At 40.9% G+C, this 26431-nt stretch overlaps 1 protein-coding gene across 1 annotated transcript in view; it reads right to left on the bottom strand.

Moving 5' to 3' along the window:
- LOC122124476 (ral guanine nucleotide dissociation stimulator-like) overlaps positions 1 to 25751 on the bottom strand; it is a 50133-nt gene extending 24382 nt beyond the window's left edge. The window contains exon 1 of the mRNA XM_042699197.1: positions 25599 to 25751. Coding sequence (XP_042555131.1) covers positions 25599 to 25751 — 153 coding nt within the window. The remainder of the gene's footprint in view (positions 1 to 25598) is intronic.
- Between the last annotated feature and the right edge of the window lie 680 nt (positions 25752 to 26431).

Below are 26431 nucleotides of genomic sequence, written 5' to 3'. Positions count from 1 at the left end.
CTAAATGATATAATGCCACTATCAGCTTTCAGTAATGCAACAGTGGAGATCAACCACACATCACTGGGGGTCATTTAATTATAGAGCTCACAATTTGTGTTTTGGTCTTTTTAATTTTCTTTTTCTTCACATTTTTTTTCATTTTAATGCCAAAAATTGGGATTTGAATGCAGGGCCTTGAGCTCTCACTTGATGTTTTGGTCATGGCTGATACTCTGCTTCTTGAACCACAGCTTCACTTCTGGCTTTTTGCTGGTTAATTGGAGATAAGAGTCTCACAGACTTTCCTGCCTGGGCTGACCCTGAACCTTGATCCTCAGATATCAGCCTTCCGAGAAGCTAGGATTACAGGTGTGAGTAACCAGCCCCTGATCATAATTTAGTTTTAATCTGTACTGCTTGTAAAATTTGCCTCAAAAATTAGTTCATATATGTGAATTACCTTCTGATTATTTAATTTGTGACTATTCATTATGTAATAAAAACAAAAATAGATGTATTGAAATTATCCCTTGAATCAATAGCAGTTAGTGCATATCTGGAATACTTGTGAAATTCTTAGGATAAACTTTCCTTACAGACACACAGCATCATAACATGAACTACAAGTTTCCAACCTTAAATGACGTTATTCGACTGTGTAGTTGAAATATGAAGCCAAAGAGAACATCTTTCTTGTGTTTAGCAGAATGCTTGCTCTCCTTCTTCCTACAAAGGGCTTTTCTTTGAGGAAAGTTGAGCACTTACATCATGGGAGGTTCGATTCTGTATGATGTGATGCTTGGAACTGAGAGAGACTGGTAAATATGAGAAGGAAGCTGGTGGAAGAGTGGGAAAGAGGAGGGATGTAGGATGTAGATGCAGCTTTCAGCCAACAATTTGAGATCTTAGTACAAAGTATGGTGCCAGATAAAGCACATACTCAGGTCACATAGTGACAAATTCACAAATATCATTTCCTATTCTTTTATTGTGTCCATGTATTTTCAAAGTTTTTTTCATTTGCTTTAATCCTTAACACAGCCACATTAAGTATCATCACTTCATTGTGTACATGTGAAAACTAAGACTTAATCAATTTGTTGCAGCTTCTAAAACATGTCGGGGCAGGAATTCACCTTCATGTTTGTTTGCATTGAAACTTCAGCACCTTGGACACATCCCAGGTACAACTCAAACAAATATCCAAGTAATGGATACACACTGATATCATAGCAGAATGAGAGTAAGAATAGGAACAGTTGGGCCTGGGAAGGTGGCTCAGTGGTAGAGTGCTTGCTTTGCATGCATGAGGCCCTGGGTTCAATTCCTCAGCACCACATAAGCAAAAAGAAAAAAGCCGGAAGTGACGCTGTGGCTCAAGTGGTAGAGTGCTAACCTTGAGCTGAAGAGCTGAGGGACTGTGCCCAGGCCCAGAGTTCATGCTCCCAGACCCCTCCCCCCCCAAAAAAAAGAAGAATAGGAACAGTTAACAAAGCCTTTATTCAGTTCCAGTGATCTGAACTAGGATTAATGTAAAACATTAGGCTTACACTGAAGTAGATGAAATACTTGCTGTGGCAATATCTTAGTTTAGTGCCTGAGTAGTACTTATAGTACATTTAGATAGCAGAAGAGAGGACAGGGAGCACTTGGACTTGATGTCGTCTGAGGAGGTGTGCACTTCCACGTCCCCACAGCCCTTGTGACTTCCTACTGTGATCTCATTCAGCCATTCTCACTAAGCCTGGCTCCCACAGACGTTTAAGGTGGCAACTTTACCACAATATTATCTTTGTTGGGAGTTCACAATAAAATCAAGTTGTAATGAGACAATATGGATATGAGAAGTAAAACATCCAACACATCTTATAAATCTGATGCTTATGATCTTTCTTTTGACCCATTTTCATATGAACAATCTGTTATTTAATTAAATATAGTTTCTCCCAGTTTTCTACATATTTTTGCTTTGTCTTTGGTATAAAAATAAAAAACTTAAGTTGCAAAGGAGTGTATACTTAGAAAAAGAATATCACTGTTATATTGTTGTTGTTGTTGTTATTGTTGTTGTTGTAGGTTGTGGGGATTGAATTTAGGGGATGGATGCTGAATTTAAGGGTTGGACTCTGAGCTCTTTTGCTCAAGGCTAATGCTCTACAGCTAGTGCTCCACAGCACCACTTCTGGTTTTCTGGTGGTTAATTGGAGATAAGAGTCTCAAGGACTTTCCTGCCCTGCTCATGCTTGTCATCTTAGCTACTCAGGAGATGTGAGGATTGTGGTTCAAGACACATGAGCCACTAGTGCCTGGTTCCATAGGGTTTGGTTGAAAAGATATGTCTTATTTAGTCTATTTTCTATTGCACAGTATTTCTGGACCTTGATATGAATGATTTTTATCTACACTTTTTTTGCTAGTACCAGTTTTTGAACTCGGTGCCTGCTGCCTTCTCTGCTTGTTTGCTCTGTGGGTGCTTTACCACTTGGGTCATGTCCCCAGCATGGGTTTTTGCTGGTTATTTTGAAGATACATATCTCAGACTGTTCTGCTGGGTCTGGCTTTGAACCTCTAGCCTCCAGATCTCCATCTTTTGAATAGCTAGGAACACAGGCTTGAGCCATGGAGGCCCAGTTTTCCCTTCCCCTATTCTGGAGTTTGAACTCAGAGCTTATTTACTTTTAACTTGAATTTACAAGTAAATATGTAATGTGCATCTTTTGAATGTTAAGGAATATGTTAAATTTCTCTATTGCATTGGCTTACAGTTGCAGAAGGTTTAGTCTACCATCTCTTGGCCTGTGCATTTGGGCAGAACGGTGACAGAATCTTGTGGAGAAAAAAGTTCTTCATTTCACTGAGGACAATGAATAGGGATGTGGGGGTGGACCAGAGCGTGATATCACCCTGAGGCTATGCCCCCAGTAACCCACTTTCCTTCCAGACACCCCTGTCCTGAAAGTGGTACCTGCTGAAAGTGTTATAATTTTTTGAATCTCTGGAGAGACTAGTCTATTCATTAGGTCAGAGCCATTGTGTTCTAGAAATGCACTCATAGACATAACCAAGGGCTGTACTTTACTAAGCTCCTAGGTATTTCTCATATTTTTTGTTATTGCTTTCTTTTTGTTTATTTTTGTTTGAGACTAAGATTCAAACTTGATATTTGATGCATTTACTCATTAGCTGAGCCACGTTTACCTCCAACCCCTTCTTTTTGGTATTTCTTAATCCAATCATGTTCAAAAGCTAAATTAACTACCACATACTGAATACTTAAGTTGCCAGCGCTGATGGTTTAACAATTCTACTTTCTGTTAAGGTTTCAGAGATGAGAGGAATCACAGAGGGTGTACTTTAACACTTGTCTGAAGAGAGTGAAGTAAGTGAAGAAATGGTTCAAGTATACTATACTGGAGAGCTGACTCACTTCTGTAGCTTGGCACTAGATGGCACTTTAGCTGTTGAAAAAAATGTAACTGACAGAAATGGAAGAGTAGATGTTTAGGTCCTCCTCCTCCTCCTCCTCCTCCTCCTCCTCCTTTTCTTCCTCCTTCTCTTCTTCCTGTTCTTCTACTTTCTCTTCCACCTCTTCCTCTTCTTCCTCTGTCCTCCTCCCCTTCCTCTTTTTCCTCTTCTTCCCCCTTTGTTTCTTCCTCTGCTTGCTCTTCTTGATTTTCTATTGTAACAGCATTATGCTGCAATGTTAATTCAGCTGTCTTAATTAGAGCATTTCTAATTTGTTTTATTCTACTTAAAAAACAAACAACCTCTATACAAATCGTGGGTGGAGACGTGAAAGCAAAACTGGGAGAGACGGAGGGAAGTGGGACATTGTCCAAAAAGAAATGCACTCATCTTCCCTGACTTATAAAACAATAACTCCTCTGCACAACCCCTGAATAATAACAATAAAATTATATTTAAAAAAATCTAAAGTAAAGAAGGAGGCTACAATGTTTGATAAGAAATGTACTCATTATCTTGCCCATGTAATTGTAACCCCTCTGTACAGTATTTTCACCAAAAAGAGTTAAAAAAAATCTAAAGTACTAGTTTTTCTCTTTTCATCTGTTAATCTGAAGAAGCAAAGAACAAAAGGAAAATCCAGGATAAACAAATGAAAATAAAGGGCTGAGAAGGTTGCTCAGTGGTAGAGCGCTTGCCTTGCATGCATGAGGCCCTGGGTTTCATTCCTCAGCACCACATAAGCAAAAAGAATAAAGCCGGAAGTGGCGCTGTGACTCAAGTGGTAGAGCACTAGCCTGGAGCTGAAGAGCTGAGGGACAGCATCCAGGCCCAGAGTTCAGGCCCCATGACCGGACTCTCCCCCCCCAAAAAAACCAAACAAATGAAAATAAGCCAATCAATGAACTAACTAGATTAAAAGAGTTACAGGATCTTAATTTGTGAGCTTGTCAATTTAGTTGTAATACTGTTTATCAAAAGCAAAACATTATCCAACTACTCAGGGGGCTGAGATCTAAGGATAGCTGGTTGAAGGCAGTCTGGGCAGGAAAGTACATGATACTCTTATCTCCTCTAAACTGAAAAAAAAAAAAAAAACTGGAAGTGGAGCTATGGCTCAAATGATAGAGCACTAGCTTTGAGTGTAAAAGTTCAGGGATAGTGCCCTGGCCCTGACTTCAAGCTCTGGGATGAGCAAACACACACACATACACACACACACACACACACACACACACACACACACACACGGGGGGGGGAGGAAAGAGAGAGAGAGAAAGAGAGAGAGAGAGAGAAACCCAACAAAACCAAAACAAATCATTCTTTTTTTTATTAATAAGCTTTTTTATTGTGAAAATACTGTACATAGGGGTTACGATTACATGAGCAAGGTAATGGGTACACTTCTTATCAAGCACATAGCATCTTGCACATTTCGTTGTTGTAATGGGTCCACCTGTATCCCTATTTAAACAATTTGTTTTTCTTCCCTTCCCCTCCCCAAATTATACCAACATCAAATACAGTGAAAACAGGGGTTATACCATGGGGGAGGGGCATACAAAGCAACAAAAAAAATCCCCTTATAAAAATGTTAGAAACAATAGCAAGAAAGAAAAACCACTTAAGTCCTTATCTTGGGGTTCATTTTGCCTAACATCAACTTTGTCTGACCGTTTCTGCTTGTCTCAGACATATACTAGTTATTACAAATGGAAACCATGGGACCTATGTTTCTTTGCGCCTGGCTTACTTCACTTAATATAATTTTTTCCAAGTCTTTCCATTTCCTTACAAATGGGGCAATGTCATTCTTTCTGATGGAGGCATAGAATTCCATTGCGTATATATACCACATTTTCTTGATCCATTCATCTACTGAGGGGCATCTGGGTTGGTTCCATATCTTTGCTATGGTGAATAATGCTGCAATAAATATAGTTGTGCTTTAGTATGACCTTGTTTGTGATCATTTGGGTAAATGTCCAAAAGTGGGATTGCTGGGTCATAGGGGAGCTCTATGTGGAGTCTTTTGAGGAAACTCCATACTATTTTCCAAAGTGGTTGAACAAGTTTAGACTCCCACCAACAATGCAGTAGGGTTCCCTTCTGGCCACATCCCCTCCAGCATCAAACAAATCATTCTTTTAGTTTCTTATTCAACAATGGAGTGAGAACTTTCAGAAGCCATGCCTATGTGTTACCTGTGTGCTGATGCTTGTGGAAGTACTGAGTCATGTTTGGATTGTTTTGTGGCATCTTGTTAAGTGTTACACTCTCAGTGTATATTTGTGTATAATAATGGGTCACTTAGCAATAGGGATATGTTCTGAGAAACATGTGGTTAGATGACTTTATTTGCAAACACCATACAGTGTACCCATACAAATCTGCGTGTTATCTCACACTTAGGATATTTATGGTATAGCCTACTGCTCCTAGAGCCATGACAAAATATTCCAACATGAGATTAGATGAAATGCAAAGGAAAAGCAATGTAATCAAAGGCACAGTAAACACAATATACAGGAGCTTGCAGCAAGAAGAACACAGTGCAGCATTTGCTAGTAAGCTTTCATTTTATAATGAGTTCCCTCCAAAATAGTGCTAAAAGTAAAATAGAGCTAAAAATAAGGCAATTATTAGATACTGTATATAATTTATGTACTGGTAATGCAGTAAATTTGTTTACAGAAGAATCCACACAAGTTAAATATGCTGTGCTGCAATATTAGGACAGATCAAATGCCACCAGGTGAAAGGAATTTTTAAAGATCCATTTTAATCCAATGGGACTACCAACATATGTCATTGACTAAAAGATTACTTACAACACATGTTTGTATATGAAAAAGAATACAATAAAAAGGCATGTTCTACATTAATACATTGATTACCAAAAATAGTTACTGAATAACGAGAATGATGGTACTGAGTGTCCTTTTCAAAGGGCAGATCTGTTGAGCAATGTATTAGTTAGTTTATTGTGATGGACATACAATCTTCCAAATAGTCTGCTTGCCTCTCTTGATAGAATAACTATATTATTTCTAATTGTTCAGGAAAATGAGTATCTTTGTGCTTAAAATTTTATTTTATTCCTCAAAAGCAGTTTATTTACTAAAGATAAGCCCCTAATATGGAATTAGCTAATGAGTAGGTGTGAATATTTAAAAAAATCTTAATAGGTATTGACAATTGATTCTTAATGTAGAAGGGCAATAAATTCATTCCCCTAGGATCAATTCCTCATTTAGTTGGGTTTCAATTACTTACAGAATCACTATTTTAGAAAAGTTGAAGAATATTTATAGTTTTTTCTTTTAGAGAAAATGAAACTCCTTCCTTTGGAGCAATGTATTGGCTTGCTTGCAAGTATTTGCAATTAATTCAGAGGCATTGATAGGCTTGCTAGTTCCCTTGTTGTTTTAGAATTTTTGCCTGGTGTATCTGTTGATTTGAAGGTTACATTGCATTTTCCAAGCATACAATGGCAAGTTTTTCCATTTTTGTCTAACATGAGTTGAGTGTAAAGTTAAGTTGCATTTTCCAAGCATTCTTGTAAACTTTGTTTTTGGAAAGTTTTTCCAGCCTTGTCTTATCTGAGTTAGGAAGCAGACTTGGAATATTAGTAGAAAACCAGCTCTTTTCTGTTTACCTTTCTTACTTAATTTGTCAAAGTTGGGATTCAAGTATATTCTTTTGTTGTTGTTGTTGTTGTGGTTGTTGGTCGTGGGGCCTGAACTCTGGGCCTGGGAACTGTCCCTGAGCTCTTCAGCTCAAGGACAGTGCCATACCATTTGAGCCACAGCACCACCTCCAGCTTTTTCTGCTTATGTGGTGCTGAGGAATCAAACCCAGGGCCTCATGCATGCAAGGCAAGCACTCTACCACTGAGCCACCTTGCCAGCCCTGAGATTCAAGTATATTCTTAATTTTCTAATAATAAGTCTTTCTTTCCTTTATAATTTTTTTGAATTTTTTTGTTATCTTTAAGTAGGAGTATATTGAGTTGCCACTTCATAAAACAGTTTGGAAATATAATGTATCTTAAACAATGTCACCCCCTTTAACCTTCTCCCTTTCAAAATTCTTATTTTTTTACATCTGGAACTGAGGCTTGAACCAGGGCCTCTTGCTTTTTTGCGCAAAGCTGGTGCCCTACTGCTTGAGTCACACCTTCACTCTTAACTTTTTATTAGTTTATTGGAGATAAGAGTTTCCTGGATTATTGTTATTTTTTCTCCCAGGCTGGCTATGAACTGCAATCCTCAGACCTCCTGAGTAGCTTGGATTCAGGTGTAATATACCAGCACCTGGCCCTGCATTATTATTTTTGATTCCTCCTTATAAAATTATTTCCCCTGTTCCTCTTATGACAATGCTGATTTTTTGGAGGGGATATGTGTATGTTGTTTCAGTCTCAGCAAAGATCAAGTATTTACAGGCGAAAGAGGAGAGGGTGATGGGACATGTACACTTTTGCAAAGGCAAAGAGTACCTCAACTGTCTGGATTACACCTCATAAAGCATGAAACCGGGAGATGATTCCTTTAATCTGAGCCATTCACCCTATCCTGTCTACCTTTATCCATCTTCAGGTCCTGGAATCATGCTGCCATTGTAGTCCTGAATCTAGGACAGATGATACCTCCTAGCCAATCTGTTGTGACACATTTTGGCCACTGCCATATGAGGGAAATGGTAGCATCTCTCACAGCAGTGTGAATCTCAGCTCAACCCTTCCATCTTCTGAGCAGAGCACATTGAGGAGTAGAACCAATCATGAAATGGTATGGTCTGAGGGCAGCCACTGGAGTCACATGGGTGAGAAATATCTTCCCTGGGTAAAAGTTGACTGTGAGGATGGTTTTCATTGTGGCATAGTTGATCTTATCCTGAACTAGCTGAAGATTCCCTTTGATGGAATCTCCTTGAATGACAGCTTGTCTTGGTTCTGTCAAAGATAAATAAGATCAAACACTAATTAAAGTTGTAAAGATTTGATCAGTAACATACACTACAATGAAGAGAAGAATCTAATAGGAGCTAAATTCAGCTTTAAGGTGCTTGGGTGTTTTAAGGTACAAATGAGGGAGTCAGGGGCTGGGAAGATGGCTCAGTGGTAGAGCACTTGCCTTGCATGCCTGAGGCCCTGGGTTTGACATAAGCAAAATGAAAAAAGCCAGAAGTGGTGCTGTGGCTCAAGTGGTAGAGCTCTAGCCTTGAGCTGAAGAGCTGAGGGACAGTGGCCAGGCCCAGAGTTCAGGCCCCACAACTAGACTCCCCCCCCCCAAAAAAAAAAAAACAAATGAGGGAGTCAGAAGGAAGATGAGCCAGAGCCAAGACACCTGACAAATTATAAGCAGTGGGAAGAGGTAGGGATTTGTGAGTGTAAATCAATCTGGGTTTGACAACTTTAGTGAGCATAGGCTGCTCCCTGCCATAGGAATTGTGAGCCAGGACCTTACCCTCAGGTGTTGGCTGTAACCTGTAGGAATTTTTTTTTTTTTGTCGGTCTTGGGGCTTGAACTCTGGGCCTGAACGCTGTCCCTCAGCTCTTCAGCTCAAGGCGAGCGCTCTACCACTTGAGCTAGAGCGCCACTTCCGGTTTTCTGGTGGTTTATTGGAGATAGGAGTCTCACGGCCTTTCCTGCCCGGGCTGGCTTTGAACCGTGATCCTCAGATCTCAGCCTCCTGAGTAGCTAGGATTACAGGCGTGAGCCACCAGCGCCCGGCTAATTCTTCTTTTTTTAAAAATCAGTCACATGGTGCTTGAACTCTGGGCCTAAGCAATGTCCCTGAGCTCTTTAGCTCAAGGCTAGTGCTCTACCACTTGAGCCACACCACCACTTCTGGTTTTCTAGTGGTTAATTGGAGATAAGAGTCACATGGACTTTCCTGCCTGAGCTGGTTTTGCACCATGATCCTCAGATCTCAGCCTTCTGAGTAGCTAGAATTACAGGCGTGAGCCACTGGTGCCAGGCTTATAAGAAATTCTTTGGTCCTGAGAAATTTTCTCATGAAGCTCCTTTCATGGGTCCTAGAATCATGTCAGAGATTTGAGCATTAACTGTTAGGAACTACGTTAGTGTTTGTACAAGTCTTTATAGGCTGTCAATGCTTATTTGAGAAGGAAGTTTGGAGGAGCCTGACTAGATTTTGCTCATGCAAGATTTTTTTTTTGGTCGGTCGTGGGGCTTGAACTCTGGGCCTGAGCACTATCCCTCAGCTCTTCAGCTAAAGGCGAGCACTCTACCACTTGAGCTACAGCGCCACTTCCGGTTTTCTGGTGGTTTATTGGAGATAAGAGTTTCACGGACTTTCCTGCCCGGGCTGGCTTTGAACCGCAGTCCTCAGAGCTCAGCCTCCTGAGTAGCTAGGATTACAGGCGTGAGCCACCGGCGCCTGCCTTAGATTTTTTTTTTAAACCACGAGTAAGCAGAAGGTTTCTTTAGGGCAGAGCCCCTTGTGTCTTGTCCATTGTTGTATCGACTGCTGTGTTGACACTGACTGGCACATGGCAGGTGCAGTATAAGACACTGGATAGGTCGAATTAATTCTTGCTGAATAGCAAACCTTGAAGGATCCAAAACGTCACTGCTCCCCAAAGATTAATGACTCACAGATATTCCTGTTATTTCCTGCATGAAAACAACTTCTGCTACTGGAGTCTTTTTTATTGTAAAGATGCTGCGCAGAGGGGTTACAGTTACATGAGTAAGGCAATGAACATTCATTCCCAGAGAATACCTGGGGTGGAGATATTTCAGAATCTAGGGGAGAAATGTTGTCTGCTCTCCTTTCTCAGTTCTGGAATCTAATGTAGGTAACTCATCTGGACATTTGTGCTCTAGATTTGGTAATGGATTTTGATTCTGATGATTGTCTAATGATAGGAAAGAGTGTGGAAGTTGAAGTAAGGGAGGTAGATGCTTGAGCATGGAGAGACAGAGGAAGAAAGGAAGAGAGAGAAAGAATGAGAAAGAAGCAAGGAGACAAGATAGAGAGAGAGAGTGCACATGCATGTGCTTATACATTTCAGATGCAGGCATTAGTTTATATTGATGTGTCAGTAGTATGTGTCAAAGAGTCCATACAATCATTTGTAAAATATTAATCTGGATTTTGTTTTGGTGACTCCATTTTGAGAGGAGTAAAAAAACCAACAGTCTACAATGATGCTAACTTCAAAAGAGACCCTGTATTGAAATTCTTATTGCTTTGGTCCTTCTCTAGCCCAGATGCAGGAGCATAAGTGAGCTCTGTTCTGTGAGATTTATGCTCCATTAGTCACAAACAGAATGAGTCATCATTGAGCAGCAAGGCTCTTTCTGGGCCCTGTGTGCTTATTTGTGTTAAAGCCTATGAAGAGTTTTTGAAATAGTTTCAACTTCAAAGCAAGGAACCAATTCTCAATTGGTTGCAATAAAAATGATAATTTTACTTGGATTTTCCTGTATTAATACCTTGCAGTACAACATAAAAACCTCATTATAGGCTAGCTACTAGGCCTGGTGTAGCTGCTGTGGGTACTGATGCTTTTGAATAGTGAATAAAGACATGGGAGTTACATGATACAAAAAACAGTACTTAAGCTCACAATCTACCCACAGCAGCTATTTCCCTCCAAATGCTTCCATTGATTTTGGTCTAGTAACAGTGCCCCAGGAGCACTATGTTTTAATAGATTGTAGCACAAACTCTTCTTGAGCTCATGCAGGACTGTCCACATACATAAAAGCAATTCATAATTTTCCAACATCCCCACGTAGTAGCCAAATCCTCACCCATGGGACAGGTCAACTGACAATAGGGTGATCCTGGGGTACCCTGTCTGCACCAGCCTCATTGCTTTTGCCAGGCATGGCTGCTGCCATTGACTTGATTTTGGTGACTCTCTGCAGTATGGAGCTTAATCTCGAGTTTCTCTTGATAAAGATGAAAACAAAACAACTGCCTTTGGGGATAACAGGCTTTATTTTAAGAATTTTTAAATCTTTAAGTAGTTGCACGAAAGGATTGCCAGTCAACAAGGCAGTTTGTGAATACAATGCATCCTGATCAATGTCACCCCTTTCAACGTTCTCATCCACCCTTCCCAATCCCACCTCTTCCTCACTCTTCTTAATTTTGTAGGATGTACATTGAAGTCTTGTCTGCATTCTCGCCCCTCACACCCCACTTCTCTTCATTTGTCTAACCCTTCCCTTGGCCCCTCCCACCTTTTTCAGAGTGCCCATTTCCTGGTATTCATTTAGTAAGAGGTGAGTTAAACTTTCTAAGGAATTACATCATTTGAGTTCCCTCGGAATCTACCATGTTTTGATTGATGCATTTATGTATATTTGAAGATACTAAGTTTTCAATTAAAGACCCCAAAAGCCCATCTTCCATCCCCCTACTGCCACTGTAGGCCACTCGACAGCCCAGAGTTTTTCCTAGGATAGCACTCTGAGAAAAGAACCCCACGATGGTGGACTAATTCTTCCCATTCAGAGCAATCCAGCAAATCCCACCTCCCCACTTAATCTCTTAGTCTTAGTCACTGCCTATGTTTTTTACTGAATGAATTCTGTACTAGTTGACATTTTCCAGAAAAGAAATAGAACCAGTGAAAGAGGGAGAGAGAGAAAGAGACAGACATAGAGAGAAGAAAAAGAAGAGGAGGAGGAAGAGGAACAAGAGGAGGAAGGAGGGTGTGGAGGGAGGAGGGAAGGAGAAAGGGAAAGGTAAAGAGGGGAAGGGAGAAGAAGAGAAGACAAGAAAGGGAAGAGAGAAAGAGATTCGTTACAGGAATTGTCTGATGTGATTGTAGATTTGTCAAGTCTAAAAATCTATAGGACAGGCTCGAAATCAAGCAGAATTTCGGTTATTTTCTGGGTTGATTGCAGTCTTTGCTTTTTAAATTTTTTAAAAAAATTTACTTTTTAGTATTTGCTTTTAGTTAGGGCCTTCAACTGTTTGGATGAGGCTTGCCCACATTATCAGATAATCTGCTTACAGCCAATTAACTGTAGATACTGATCATAAATACGAAATCCTTTCACAGAATCAGCTTGACTGCTGGTCAGCCACACATCTGGATACTATAATTCTCATCCTGTTGACACGTGAAATAGATTATCACAATACCCTCCTAGGGCCCCTCTTCTCAGAATTTGCTTCCTGAATAGCCTTCCTTCTCAAGCACAGTGTGTTTGCTTCAGGCAGATTTATGTTCTGCCAATCAGAACTCAGCAGTCACCAATACACAGCTTCATCAGTTCTCTCCAGATAGGCTGTGGTCTCTCGTGGAAAGAAGGAATATGGAACCGGCACCGGTGGCTCACGCCTGTAATCCTAGCTACTCAGGAGGCTGAGATCTGAAGATTATGGTTCAAAGCCAGCCAGGGCAGGAAAGTCCATAAGACTCTTATCTCCAATAAACCATGAGAAACTGGAAGTGGCACTGTGGCTCAAGTGGTAGAGTGCTAGCCTTGAGCTGAAGAGCTCAGGGACAGCACCTAGGCCAGAGTTCAAGCCCCATGACTGACCAAAAAAAAAAAAAAGAGAAGGAATATGGGAACATAGTCATGAAGACCTAATTCTTTCATGAGATACATACATAAAGAGGACAGGCTTAATCACAGATTAAAGTCAATAGTTATATGCTTTCATTGTCAGTGAATTAAATTTTAAAGATTAGGCATGATCAGTTTCTGAAACACCTTTTAGAAAATAAGTGCTGGTTATCATCCAGAACAAAAGATCATTGTAATTCAGTTTAGGTCACACACACGCGTGCGCGCGCGCAAACACACACACACACGTTTCTGTATATATATGTATATGTGTGTATATACAGACACATGTGTATATATACATATGTATGAATATATATGTATATATACACGTGTGTCTGTATATACACACATATACACATATCTATTCTTTTTAGGTCTTTTAAATTTTTTTTAAATTGTCAAGGTGATGTACAGAGGGATTATAGTTATATAAGTAAGGTAATGAGTACATTTGTCATCAAACTTCCCTCAATTTTCTTCTACTTTCCCTCTCTCCAATCCCCCCAAGTTGTACAGATCATTTCCAACATATTGTCTTGTGAATACCATTGTTTCATTGGTTCCCCTCTTGTCCTTTGTCTCCTTTCTGTTGTTCCCCTTTCCTTCCCTAATTCAATAAACACAAACACACACACACACACACACACACACTACCAGTCAAATGCAGTTACAATAGGGGATATACCATAGGAGGAAGAACATACAAAAGAAACAAAAAAAAATCACATTATAAATAACAACAACAAAAAAACCTCTTGTGTCCATGTCTTGGCGTTCATTTCACTTAGCATTATATGTTTTATAGAATATATCTGCCTATAGAGCAAGATTTTAAGAAACCGGACATATATTTGTAATGTCTGTCTTGAAACTGCACATGGATTACTTTACAGATATACTCTTTGCTCCTCAACAAGTTGTAGGAATTATAACATAGATGACACATTACTCTCACTATTAATTTTCTAGTACCACTACAGTGCTTAGTACAAAGCAAATACTCAATGAACTCAGTTAACAGCATGCCAGGCTTGGGGATTGGTCACATCCCTCCCTTAGGAAAAGCTCTGCATATGGAACTGAGGATTTCTGTCTGGGGCAGGCGGGAGTAGGGGAGAGGCAGTGTGCAAACTTGGATAGTGGTGGCTCCCAAGGTGTGGACAGGTGCTGGGACAGGTGAGTTGGTGTGACAGGAATGGTGCCTTTCAGGGCCCAGAGAGGATTGGGTGCTACACCTCCGACCGAATTTTATTTTCAAGGCCATCTTCTATTCTGGAATCATAAACCCTCTGTTCCTATGTATCCCAGCCTCCATCAATATCTCCCACCAGAGTAGTACATTCATTACAACCAATGAGGCCCAAAAGAACACATCATGGTCATTCCATTAAAAAAATAATTCTTTGAGCAATCCTTGGGTTTCTTTATATCTGGGGAGAAAGGAGTAGGACTGGTCTTTTAGTGCCTGTTTTAGTCCTGATGGATTTTTATGCTTTTTTATTCATTATTTATTTAATCCTTCCTGAAGGACCTATGACAAAAGCCCAGGCTGAATATTACCATGGGATTTGTATGTAAACCTGTTAAAACCCCTGCTGCTTGATTCAGCATGTCTTCAACATTAGCTGTTGTTTTACATATATTAGACTTGGCTTTTTAAGTAGATCCTCAGCCGTTAAGGACAGGCACCATTGCAGTACTGGGATTCTGTAGGTACCCAATAAAATACATGCTGACATGAGGTAGACCTCTTGTTAATTATGGAGTGTAAAACCACAGGCTTGTACATAGGAGTGTACCTCTGCAAGACCTTTGTTCTCATGATCATCCATTTTATAATTGCACTGTTGCCATGATGGAGATATGGTCTTCCTTTAGGGCACGGAAACATGGAAAATAGTAGGCTGTGGAAATGGAGATGTGCCCAAGCTACATGAGCAGACATTGTGGTAGGTTGTATAATAAACAAGAAAAATGACTGTCAGAACTTGTTGGATGTTATGAACATCTTATAAATTATGTGAAATGAAGGTCATTTTCTCCAGAGACCCAGATATTGCAGTTAAGCAATGTTTTATAAAGGCAAATGCTGCCTGAGCCAGCAGAGGATGTTGATGTATCTTTCCCACAGTCTCGTCTGATGGTGAGTGATTTCTGCCACAGTCTTACTCATTGATCAATAATAATTTCTGGAGAAACAAAAATCTCCCAGCAGAGTTTTACTATTCACTTTACCATTATATAAGGAAATGAGTACATTATGATAAAATTGATTTTCCTGTAAAAGTCGTGTGTTCAGTATGCTTATGGTATTATGTATTTGAAACATTGTATATCTGCTTTTGATTTTCAGATGATGCCAAGTAGTTTTAATTGACATGAGTGAATTATAGGCATTCAATACAGTCTTCTCTCAATTTCTGTAAACAAAAGACTATGCTTATTTAGTTTTTAGTATACTTAATATTCTTCTAAAGAATTATCTTTTTTTTTTTAAATTTCTGCAGTTTTGGTCTTGTGTGTAAGTTATCTGTTTTGGGAAGAATAAAGGGGAGCACAGAAATAGAGGGAAAAATGCAGTGGTGGTATTCCCGGACACCATATTGAAAATGAAGTATGCAACTTATAGGGGAGGGGAGTCAGGAGGGAAAAAAATGGGAGAAAAAGAGGGAGGAGTTCACACTGCCCAGAAAAGTAGGTACTCATTATCTGACTTATGTAACTGTAACCCTTCCATACATCACCTTTACAGTAATAATTTTTAAGAAGCAAGTGAAGTATACTGCTAAGGAAAGTTGCAAAGTAATCACAGAAACAAGGAAACATGATTTTATTTTTATTTTTTTGGGGTCCGGTCGTGGGGCCTGAACTCTGGGCCTGGGCACTGTCCCTCAGCTCTTCAGCTCAAGGCTAGTGCTCTACCACTTGAGCCACAGAGTCACTTCCGGCTTTTTTCTTTTTGCTTATGTGGTGCTGACGAATCGAACCCAGGGCCTTGAGCATGCAAGGCAAGCACTCTACCACTGAGCCACCTTCCCAGCCCGGAGACATGATTTTAAAAGATAAAAAACCAAATTAATCACTTAATGGGCAGAATTTTTTGGCAAGATACCATGTTATTTTAAAGTTAGGATTTCTAAACTTCAAAAAATATTGTACTCAGATATAGTTACTGTTCTGATATTATGGATAACCCCTCTATTCATCCTATTATAATGCCGATGGTATTTACAATCCCATTAAATTTAATAATTTGACTACAACTACCCTACATTTAAAAATCATTTTCTCAACATCATTTCTATTTTTTTTTGTCAGTTGTGGAACTTGAAATCTGGGCCTGTGTCCCTCAGCTCTTCAGCTCAAGGCTAGTGCTCTACAGCTTGAGCCACAGCATCATTTTCAGTTTTCTGGCAGTTTATTGGAGATAAGAGTTTCATGGACTTCCCTGTCCGGGCTGGCTTTGAACCAAGATCCTCAGTCTCAGCCTCCTGAGTAGCTAGGATTACAGGCATGAGCCACCGGTGCCCAGCTCTCAACATTATTTCTAAGATGTTTTATACCACCAATTAATTTAACCAGAAACTTAGGACTTGTTTTTTATTTTTGTTGTTTTTGTTATTATTATTATGGTGTGTTTGTGCACGTGTGTGTGTGTGTGTGTGTGTGTGTATGCGCGTGCGTGCGTGTCTGTGTGTCTGTGTGTCTATGTGAGTGTGCTGGTCTGGCATTTGAACTCAGGGCTTGAGTACTGTCCCTGAGCTTTTTTGTTCAAAGCTAATGCTTATCATTTGAGCAATGGCTCCACTTTTGGCTTTTTGGTGGTTAAATGGAGATAAGAGTTTCATGGTGGGGCTTACACCTGTAATCCTAGGTACTCAAGAGTCTGAGATTTGAGGATCATGGTTCAAAGCCAGCCTGGGCAGAAAAGTCTGTTAGACTCTTATCTCCATTTAGCCACTAGAAAGCCAGAACTTGAGCTGTGGCTCAAGTGGTAGAGTGCTAGCCTTGAGCTGAAGAGCTGAGGGACAGTACCCAGGCCCAGAGTTCAAACCCCAGGACCAAAAAAAAAAAAAGAAAAAGAAAAAGAGTCTTTTGCACTTTCTTGTCTAGGCAGCTCTGAACCAGTATCCTTAGAAATTAGATTCCTGAGTATCTAATGTTTAGCATGAGCCACCGACCCTCAGCTTGTTTTTAAATTTTAGTTTATTGTTTGAACTAGAGATTGAACTCTGGTCATTGCATTAGATAGGCAGGTATTGATTCACAATGGTTTTTGGAGCATGAATTTTCTCCAAAAGTGAGAGAAGAGGAAATGACAACTGGTATAGATTTGAAAAACCAGAAAATGAGGTAATGCTATATTATCTTTAATCTAGAAAACAAAATCATAATAAACACAGGAGTGCTAGGATTATGACAATCATTCTGTAGGTCAAGTCCAGTCACAGAGAGAATCAAAGAAGTTTGTAGAAACCGTGGAAATTTGAAATCTAGCTTCAATCTTTCTAGCTTTCAATCAGTCTAGCTTTCAATCTTGCTCAATCCTGTGAAGGGAAGGTTGGAGAGAATATTTATTTCTAAATTGCTGTTTTTGTTTGTTTTCCCCAAGATTGGGACTTGAACTCAATATTGAATGCGTTATACTTATTGGTAAGTGCCCTACCACCTGAGTCACAATCTGACCATTCCCTGTGAATTATATCTATAATGTAGGTTTATATTCCTATTCCCAAGGACCCAGAGCTTCCAGGGCTCTTTATAGATGGAGTAAAAATTTCTCTTCAATATAATCACATTCCTGTGTCACTATAGGTAATTTCTTTATCTTTGATGCATTGCTGATTAATATTTTGATATGAGAAAAAGTGTATCTATGATTTTATTTCCCTTCTAATTATGTAAAAATCCTGAAGCTCAGTTCTGACATTCACAGTGGGAATTTTTTTTTCAGTTGTGGGGCTTGAACTCTGGGCCTGGGCGCTGTCCCTCAGCTCTTCAGCTCAAGGCTAGCACTCTACCACTTGAGCCACAGTGCCACTTCCAGTTTCTCATGGCTTATTGGAGATAAGAATCTCATGGACTTTTCTGCCTGGGCTGGCTTTGAACCACATTCCCCAGATCTCAGCCTCCTGAGTAGCTAGGATTACAGGTGTGGGCCACTGGCACCCAGCTAACTGTGGGAATTTTTATGCAGCATTATGCAGTGTTCAATTTCTCCTGCATGGATGGCCCCATTCACCATCTCTAGAAGCAGCTGGGCCTTATACCTGTTGGGACTGTGTGTTCCCAGCTACTTGTGTGTTCCTAGCTTAGACCAAGAAGTCTTAGGGTCTGTATTAATTGGAAACCAAAGAACTCTAGTGTTGTAGTAAATGTTCAGAAAAGTTTTCTAGAAGTTTTTGATTTCTTTTAAAAGCGTGAAAAAAGTGTTTTTTTTTTTTTTTTTTTACTGTTTTGCCTGAATAAAGCTGAGAAACAGGAAAGGTGCAATTGCACTGTGTTTGTTAACAAATCCTTGATTGACTTCAGCATCGAAGCAAGGCTGGGGCCTCAAGAGGCTGTGAGCAGCCCAAGGCCTTCCTTCCCTCCCTGTCCTGAGATGTGAAAGGCAGTCATCCACTTCTACACCTCTCATGAGATGTTTGGGGAGCTCAACACGAAAACCTAGAACAAGCCGTGGGCTATCAAAGAGTGTCTGACAACTCTGTTTCCCCCAGAATGTGCTAGAATGACCAAATACTTAAAAATTATCAAGAGAAAGATCTGAGATTGTATTGATTTGCTGCAACATCTATAATATATGCATTTTGGGTACCCTTGTTGGCACCAAGCCTCTAGGAGAAGAAAGTAGCTTCTTTTCACATTTTAGGCACATGGGTGGAATTTATTGGGAGCAAGTAGGTCTTTGGGAGCTTGATCAAAGTGAGGGACAATGCTGTCATCTGGTGACCACATTCTGATATTACAGTGATAGCCACTGGGATGTTATCTGGCCTTTTCTTCCCTGACCCCTGACCCTTGGCATTTGGGGACATCAAAGATTTTCAGGATTCCAGCAACATGAGGAGAAATCATACCTGGCTTCTCCAGTTTATAGATGGGAAAATGAGGCATTGACACTTTAAAATGAACCAGCGGGCAGTTGATCCTAGGTGTATGCCTTCTTAAAACTGTATTATTGGCATAAGAAGATACTTGAAACCAGCTGGGGGGGGGCGTTACTTAACCAGTGCAGCTCTTCAAATACTAGTTATGAGTCATAGACAGATTATTATTTTTTCTTTTTTAATTTTAATATTTTTATTGTAAAGATACTGTACAGAGGGGTTACAGTTACACAAGTAAGGTAATGAGTACATTTCCTATTGAGCATTGTTACCCCTCCTTTGTTTTCCCCCTACCATCCCTTCCCTCCCAAGCTCCCCAATTCCTCTCTCCACCGACCCCCCCCTCCACGCGAAGTTGTAAAGTTCATTTTCAACATAGTGTCTTGTATGTCTCATTGTTACAATGGGTCAACCTGTGTCCTTATTTCAGCATTTTGTTATTTCCTTTCCCTTCCCCAAATTAGAAAAATGTATATACAAGATACAGGGCACCAGAACCAAATACAGTGACAACAGGGGTTATACCATGAGGGCAGAATATACAAAAAGAATATACAAAAAGAATATACAAAAGAAACAAAACAATCACTATAAGTATATTAAAAACAACAGAAACAAAGATAAAACTTCTTGTGTCCCTATGTTGGGGTTCATTTTGCTTAGCATCATCTTGTATGGTCATTTGTACATAGCTTTTGACCTTTTCTGTTCGACAGACAGATCATTAAACCTTGTTGGCCCTCAGTTTCATCATGTGTAAAAAGTAGAATTTTGTTAGAATCTCCATCATGGAGATGTTGGGTAGGATGAATGATGTAATACTCATAATTTGCTTAACAACGATTGGTTATTATTATTGATCTAACAGATGTGGTTGTTTCTATTGTTACTGTGTTCTGCCAGGACTCCCATCTTCAGGAAGATTCTTTTTGTGTACCAAATGGCTATCTAGGGACAAATATGACTTGTCATTGCAAAGAGACAGAACCAGAGCCTGTGGGAGCTGGACCACCCAACACCTCGCTGGTGATGAAAGGCAGCTGCGATGATACTTGGGATTTGAGTGAAGGCTGTTATCTCCATGTCCTCTCATATTAGTTTTCTGTTGCTATAAGGAAATAGCTAAGACTGGATGCTTTACAAGAAGAGGTTTATTTAGCTCACAGTTTGGGAGGTTTACAGTTCAAGACTGGGTTGTCCCATAGATTTGGTTTATGGATGGCTCTCTTGACCGGTGACTTCACAGCAAGTAGCATCATGATAGGGGCCCACATAAGAGGGTACAATCACATATCCAGAAGCTCAAGACAACCTTGTGAAGGACCAGTAGTGACATCCCACTAGGCCTTTCCACTTAAAGGTTCCACTGTCTCTTAAAATCATTCTATTGGGGACCAAGCTTCTGACACACTCAAACCATATCCAGATATAGCAACGACTGATGTAACAGGATACTAAGAACACAAGAGAGCTCAAGGCACTGTTATGTGCTCCCTAAGTTTATGGGTTATTCTATTCACATGGAGTAAGGAACCTAGAGGGGGGGCACATGCTTTCATTTTACCAGCCTGGGAAGAAGCTTCATTGGGCTCAAGGGCCATGCTATAGTTCTTTCAGATCTATTGACACTGCAGCAGCACTGGTTCTGAAGATCATAAAGGAGAGGGGAAGAGAGAGAGGGGGAGGAAAGGAGAAGGAGAGAGGGAGAGGAGAGAGCGAAGCAGGAGGGGGAGGGAGAAGAAGAGGAGGAGGAGGAAAAGGAAGAAGAAGAAGAAGAGAGAGAAGCAAAGAAGGAAGAGGAGGAGGAAATAAGGAGAAAAGAATCATTAGTTAAAGCAATGATCTGCCCTTTACCACATATTGGGTGATAATCTAAAGAAGTAACTTGGCGTCTCTTTAGACTTAGTTTCCTCACGTGTCAATGGGCTAAAATTAGAATGTTGCTCATCTTGTAGGCATGTTGGGAGGAGGAAAGGCGTGAATGTGTGGAAAGCACATAGAACAGTGCTTGCACACAGTGTTCATGGACTCTATCAGCATGTGTGCGACAGAGTGCTCTAGCTCTGGTCCTTGACAGTGTGAGGAAGTGCTTACAACAGCTGTCCTCAAGCAATTAAACATGATGTTCATGAGGACGTATCGTCATCCATGCATGATCCTGTTGGAGTTTACAGACAAGGTGATATCACAAATGTGTCTGTCCTTTAAGGGCAGGATGCTGGAAAAAAAAGCAGTGCCTCGAAGCATGAGATGTTCCTTTTCCTCTTCATTCTGCATACTGGCACTCAAGCTATCCAAGTGATAACTAACAATAAAGAACAAATTGTAGGCCCTGCACCTGTGATCCTAACTACACAAGAAGCTGAGATCTGAGGATCACAGTTCAAAGCCAGCCTGGGCAGGAAAGTCTGTGAGATTATTATCTCTAATAAATTACCAAGGGCTGGGAAGGTGGCTCAGTGGTAGAGTGCTTGCCTTGCATGCATGAAGCCCTGGGTTCGATTCCTCAGCACCACATACACAGAAAAAGCTGGAAGTGGTGCTGTGGAAGTGGCAGAGCGCTAACCTTGAGCTGAAGAGCTGAAGGACAACACCCAAGACTCACTACCAACCCCAAAATATAAAGAAGTATCTAATAAATTACCAAAAAGAAAAAATACTGGAAGTGAAGTTTTGGCTCAAGTGGTAGAGTGCTAGCCTTGAACACAAAGAGGCTCAGGGACTAGGCTCAGACCTTGAGTTCAAGGACTGCCAGAAAAAAAAGAAAAATTCCTGGGTTTGTGGGATTATACCACAAGTTTTCAATTTATTCCCTTTGGTCTTGGGACTTGAGCACAGGGGCTGGGTGCTGTCTTGGAGCTTCTTTTGCTCAGGGCTAGTGCTCCACCTCTTGAGCCACAGCTACACTTCCAGCTTTTTCTGAGTAGTTTATTAGAGATAAGAGTGTCTTGGACTTCTCTGTCCAGGCTAGCTTCAAACCTCGGTCCTCAGATCTCAGCCTCTGGAGTAGATAGGGTTATGGGCATGAGCCACCTGTGCCTGGCTAACTCAGGAGTTACGAAACCCAAGTGGCAAACTTGTGCTCATGGAAAACCTTACAGCTTCTCATTCTGAGGTTGTTCTTAAGCTCATTTTCTTCAATTAGTCTTTCACGGACACAGAAACCTTGTAGAATTCTAAAATGAGAAAGAAAGATCCTGAGTGTGAGTCAAAGCAATCAAAATAGACTGATGCCTGTATTTCCCTACAGGGTTCTTTAACAAAAGTCACAAACAAGTAAGTTGTTCAGAAGAGTTATTTCTCCTTATCAATTCAATAGCAGGGTAAGAAGCCAGCTCTGACAGACACAGGGAGCAGATGAGCAGTGGGCATGGAGTTGTCCCCTGATACATCTCTGCTACTCTTTCCATTGTGGCCTGACCCTCCAGGCAGGAGTCTCACAGATGCTCTGCATGGCTTTCCCCGGATCCCAAACGCTGCATGGGCTCCATAATTGGACAATCCTGTTCACATAACTAGTCTTTCCTTAGTAGAAGAAGCTTCTTCCTAAGACACACTGAAGGTTTCCCTGAAGTGCCCAGCGTGTCTTGACAGAAATCCCTCTCATCTTGCTGAAATAGATCCTGTCCACTCATGAGGCACGATGATTTTGACAGTGAGGAGAGAGAAACTCCACCACAACAGCATATGCAAGTAAAAAATAACCCAGCCAATGGGGGCTGTTGCTAAGTTACACAGCTGCTCCTAATGAACACTAATTTTTATATTCATGAAAATGAGGACTGTCTGCACCTGACCTTAGAATGCAATCTATGCTAATTCCAGATACTGCATTTGTCTGGTTTTAAGAAATGGCTGCATTTTCAAGTACCTAGAGACGTGATAAGATTTGTCTTTTGTTCACAGTTTATTGAATGGCCATCAGGTACCTGACAGTATGCTAAGCTCTATACTTGAACTATGTTACTTAGGGTTTGTTGCATGCTTGGGAGCAAAATTCCATTCCCATTCCTATCCTTACAAGTGGGGAAACTGAGGGATGAAGACTAAGAGCACTCACATTAGTTAGAATATGTCTTCAGGTGCATCTGGTGTTAAAATCTTTGCTATTGCTGACTGAACTATGATGCTCCATTCATCATTTCTGATTGCTTTTAAAAGCAAAGATGTAATTACAGACAGTGGAGCATAGGATTGTGGGTAATTGCCAAAACAGGATTTGGAAATACCAGCAGAGGACTGAGTGTCATTGGAATGAATGTGCTAACAGACAGTTTGTAGAACTAAATACATGCAGTATGGTCTGACTCATGATTAGAGGAAATCAAATGTAGAAGCAAAGGAGCACCATGTCCCTATTTCCTTCCCCTGGGAGAAGACACCACATTGCTTTTGATTCGTTTTGTTACTGAGTTCCACCATTTCTCTTTGAGGTTCTCAGTCTGTACTCTGCAGAATCTCTTGCAAACTCTCAATACTTCAGGGTCACTGAGGTGCCTATATCTAGTCTCTGAACTGAAATCCTCTGGATTCTTTTATATGGAATCGGAAGTGCCAAGACCTAGTGAATGTTGCTGATAATGATGTCAAGAGCTTGCTCAACCTTGAAAACACTGACAAGCATGCCAGGCCTGCTTCAAGCCTCCTCTGAAGTACATTCACTATCTTTTCTGCTTGTCAAGGGACTAGGGAATATGACACAGCTTATTTTTTTAAAATCAACTCAAAACAAACACATACGTCTTTGTATGTGGATACTTCTAAAGACTAGAAATGCACATTTTTGTCTCTCTCTAGTGAGGTTCACAAGGGAATGTGGTTTGCGTGCCAGCTCTTCTCCAACTACAGCTGCTGAGCATCTGTTGCATACTATACATGGCTAGCTGCACCATGCCATCACCTGGTGATTAGACAGGCGTGTGCCGTGGCTGGTAACAGCTTCGCTTGTTCTCTTCTCTATCCTAGCACAAAGATTTGAAATCAGTGAACAGTGCTCACGTGACTTGCTTGTTTGGCTAGTGTTCTATCACTTATACCAAACATTCAGCCCAGAATTTTGGTGGAGATGGAATATCATTGAGTTTTCTGCTCAGGATGACTTTGAATCTTGGTCCTCCAACTCTCAGCCACCTGCTTAGCTAGGATCATAAGCGTGAGTACCAGCACTTAGCTGGTGATAGACAGTTTGAGTTTGCTTGAGACAGAAAAGACCAAGAGTAATAATCAGATCACATGTGATCAAAGTACATTCTATGCCTGTGTAGAACTGTCATGGTGAAATACCTTACCATGTATGCCTTAAGATACAGCAATAAGAGAAAACATCACTAATCTCTTTGATGTTGTGTGTGTGCATGTTTGTGTGTAGATACATGCATGCATTCATCGAGAGTTTTGCTTTCAACCTGTTGTCCTTCATTTCTCATACATACTTCCAGAGTTTATGTAACAGCAAGAAAATATGAATATGAATTTAAGTTTTATCTACCAAGAGATGTTTAAAATGAAGAATAATGATAGCTAACATTATAGTATAACTATCTATTTTATATGCATTAGGTAAGGAAATTAAACTTGAATTAAATAACTTTGCAAAATCATTTAAAAGAGGAAGCTGGGAGACAACATTGAAACCTTGTTGCTGTTTGCAAACAATATCACCTCTTAGAAAGGAATGCAAATCTCTAGAGAGAATTCTCCTGTCATTATCTAAGGATGGTCTTTAACCAAGGCTCTTTTCAGAAACAATTCCTTTGTAGCCCAGACTTTCCTACTCTATAAGGCATTATCCCTCGAGTTTTAGGAGAAAGAAGGATCTGTGAGCTCAGGGCTCACCAGAAGGACTCAACAGAACTCCTCTCTGGTCTTAGAGCAGAGAAATGTGCTGGTGTCTGTGTGTGGCAGGCCATAAGGAGCTGGGTCCAGTGTGTGGAGAAGGAGCCACAGCGTGCTCACATCATTTACCTCTGGAAAACAGCCAGGTTCTCCAAGTAAACCTAATCACCCTTAGCCACCAGTCCACTGCTGGACATCAGATTATTTTTGTCTCCCAGGTCACTATAGCAATGTTGTTAGTGCATTCTTCAAAGTTTTCTAACTTTCTGTTGAGGTTTCAGAAGCAGCTAGGAATTGTGGTACATTTCTAGAGAGCTTTGTTCCCCACTCTGGCCTGGTTGAGGAGAACCATAGACATCATAATCTGAAGTCAATAGACATTGAACAATGGAGAATGCAGAAACAAATGTCCGTCAGCGATTTCCTGGGTCTGGTCCATCCCCGCAGTTCATCAGTATAAATGAGACTTTCTTCTGCCCTTGGCTGGTGGGCCTGGGTTAGCTACATCAGCAGAGGCCGGTGCTGGAGAAGTCTTTGTTTTCTCAAGAGTTCTCACAACATGGTTCTGAGCTTCACAGAAAGCCAGGTTGCTGAGGATCTACTTCCATTTCCTCTCTTCTCAGCTTATCAGCAAACTTACCTTTGGCTGCCATGATAGTAAGCTGCTCAGATCTTCTTCAAGAGGGCCAGCACCTGCTGCGAGGAAGACAATGAGCTGAGGGTCTCCAATGATTACACCTGGGAGCTCCAGGCCATGGAGCCGCACTTGGGCTTGCCAGTCATGGTTGGCCATAATAGGGTACTAAGTTCCAGCCTTTGTGTCTGACAGGGAACACCAGTAACAGACACTCATATTGTAGAGCCTCCTCTTCCATGTGTCTCCTTCTTCCCTGCCTCTCTCTTCATGTGTGGCTCACCTGCATCACAGCCGGGGGATGCTCCATCTAGTCATCTTCCCTCTCTCCTCATCCTTCAGAATCTTCCCACCCAACAGTTCATGCTTCTTCTACTTCCTTCTTGGGGTTTGCCTTCTGCAGAACCATCATGAATACGACATTCCACTCCAAGTACATGGATAAAGTCATTGAGGTGTTCCATGTGATAAATCCCAAGCGTTATTTGCACACCTCCCTCCCTACCTCCCCTTCTCCAGGCCACTTGTTACCTTTGCTTCCTGAATCTCTGCCTCTAGCTTCAGTGCCGCTGCTATCCTCGAGCCAGGTGTCCTTACTAGACACCGTGGTACCTCCCCCCGTGCACCCCTTACATGCTTAGCTTGTCTCAACACCCTCATTGTACCATTGGGCACTTCATCCACCCTCTGACAAAGTTGAAATGTCCAAGTATTTGTTTCCCCTGAACTTGAAATCCCTGCATCTAAACCCTACTTGTCCATCTGGACCTTCCACAGGTGCCACAAACACAAACTACTCAAAATAGATGTCTTAGTCATCTATTGGGATCCTGGAGCAA

This window comes from Dipodomys spectabilis, unplaced genomic scaffold, assembly GCF_019054845.1.
Source record: "Dipodomys spectabilis isolate Male_0828 unplaced genomic scaffold, ASM1905484v1 ptg000235l, whole genome shotgun sequence".
Classification (NCBI taxonomy): Eukaryota; Metazoa; Chordata; class Mammalia; order Rodentia; family Heteromyidae; genus Dipodomys; species Dipodomys spectabilis.
This window is presented reverse-complemented; position numbering and strand designations above follow the sequence as displayed.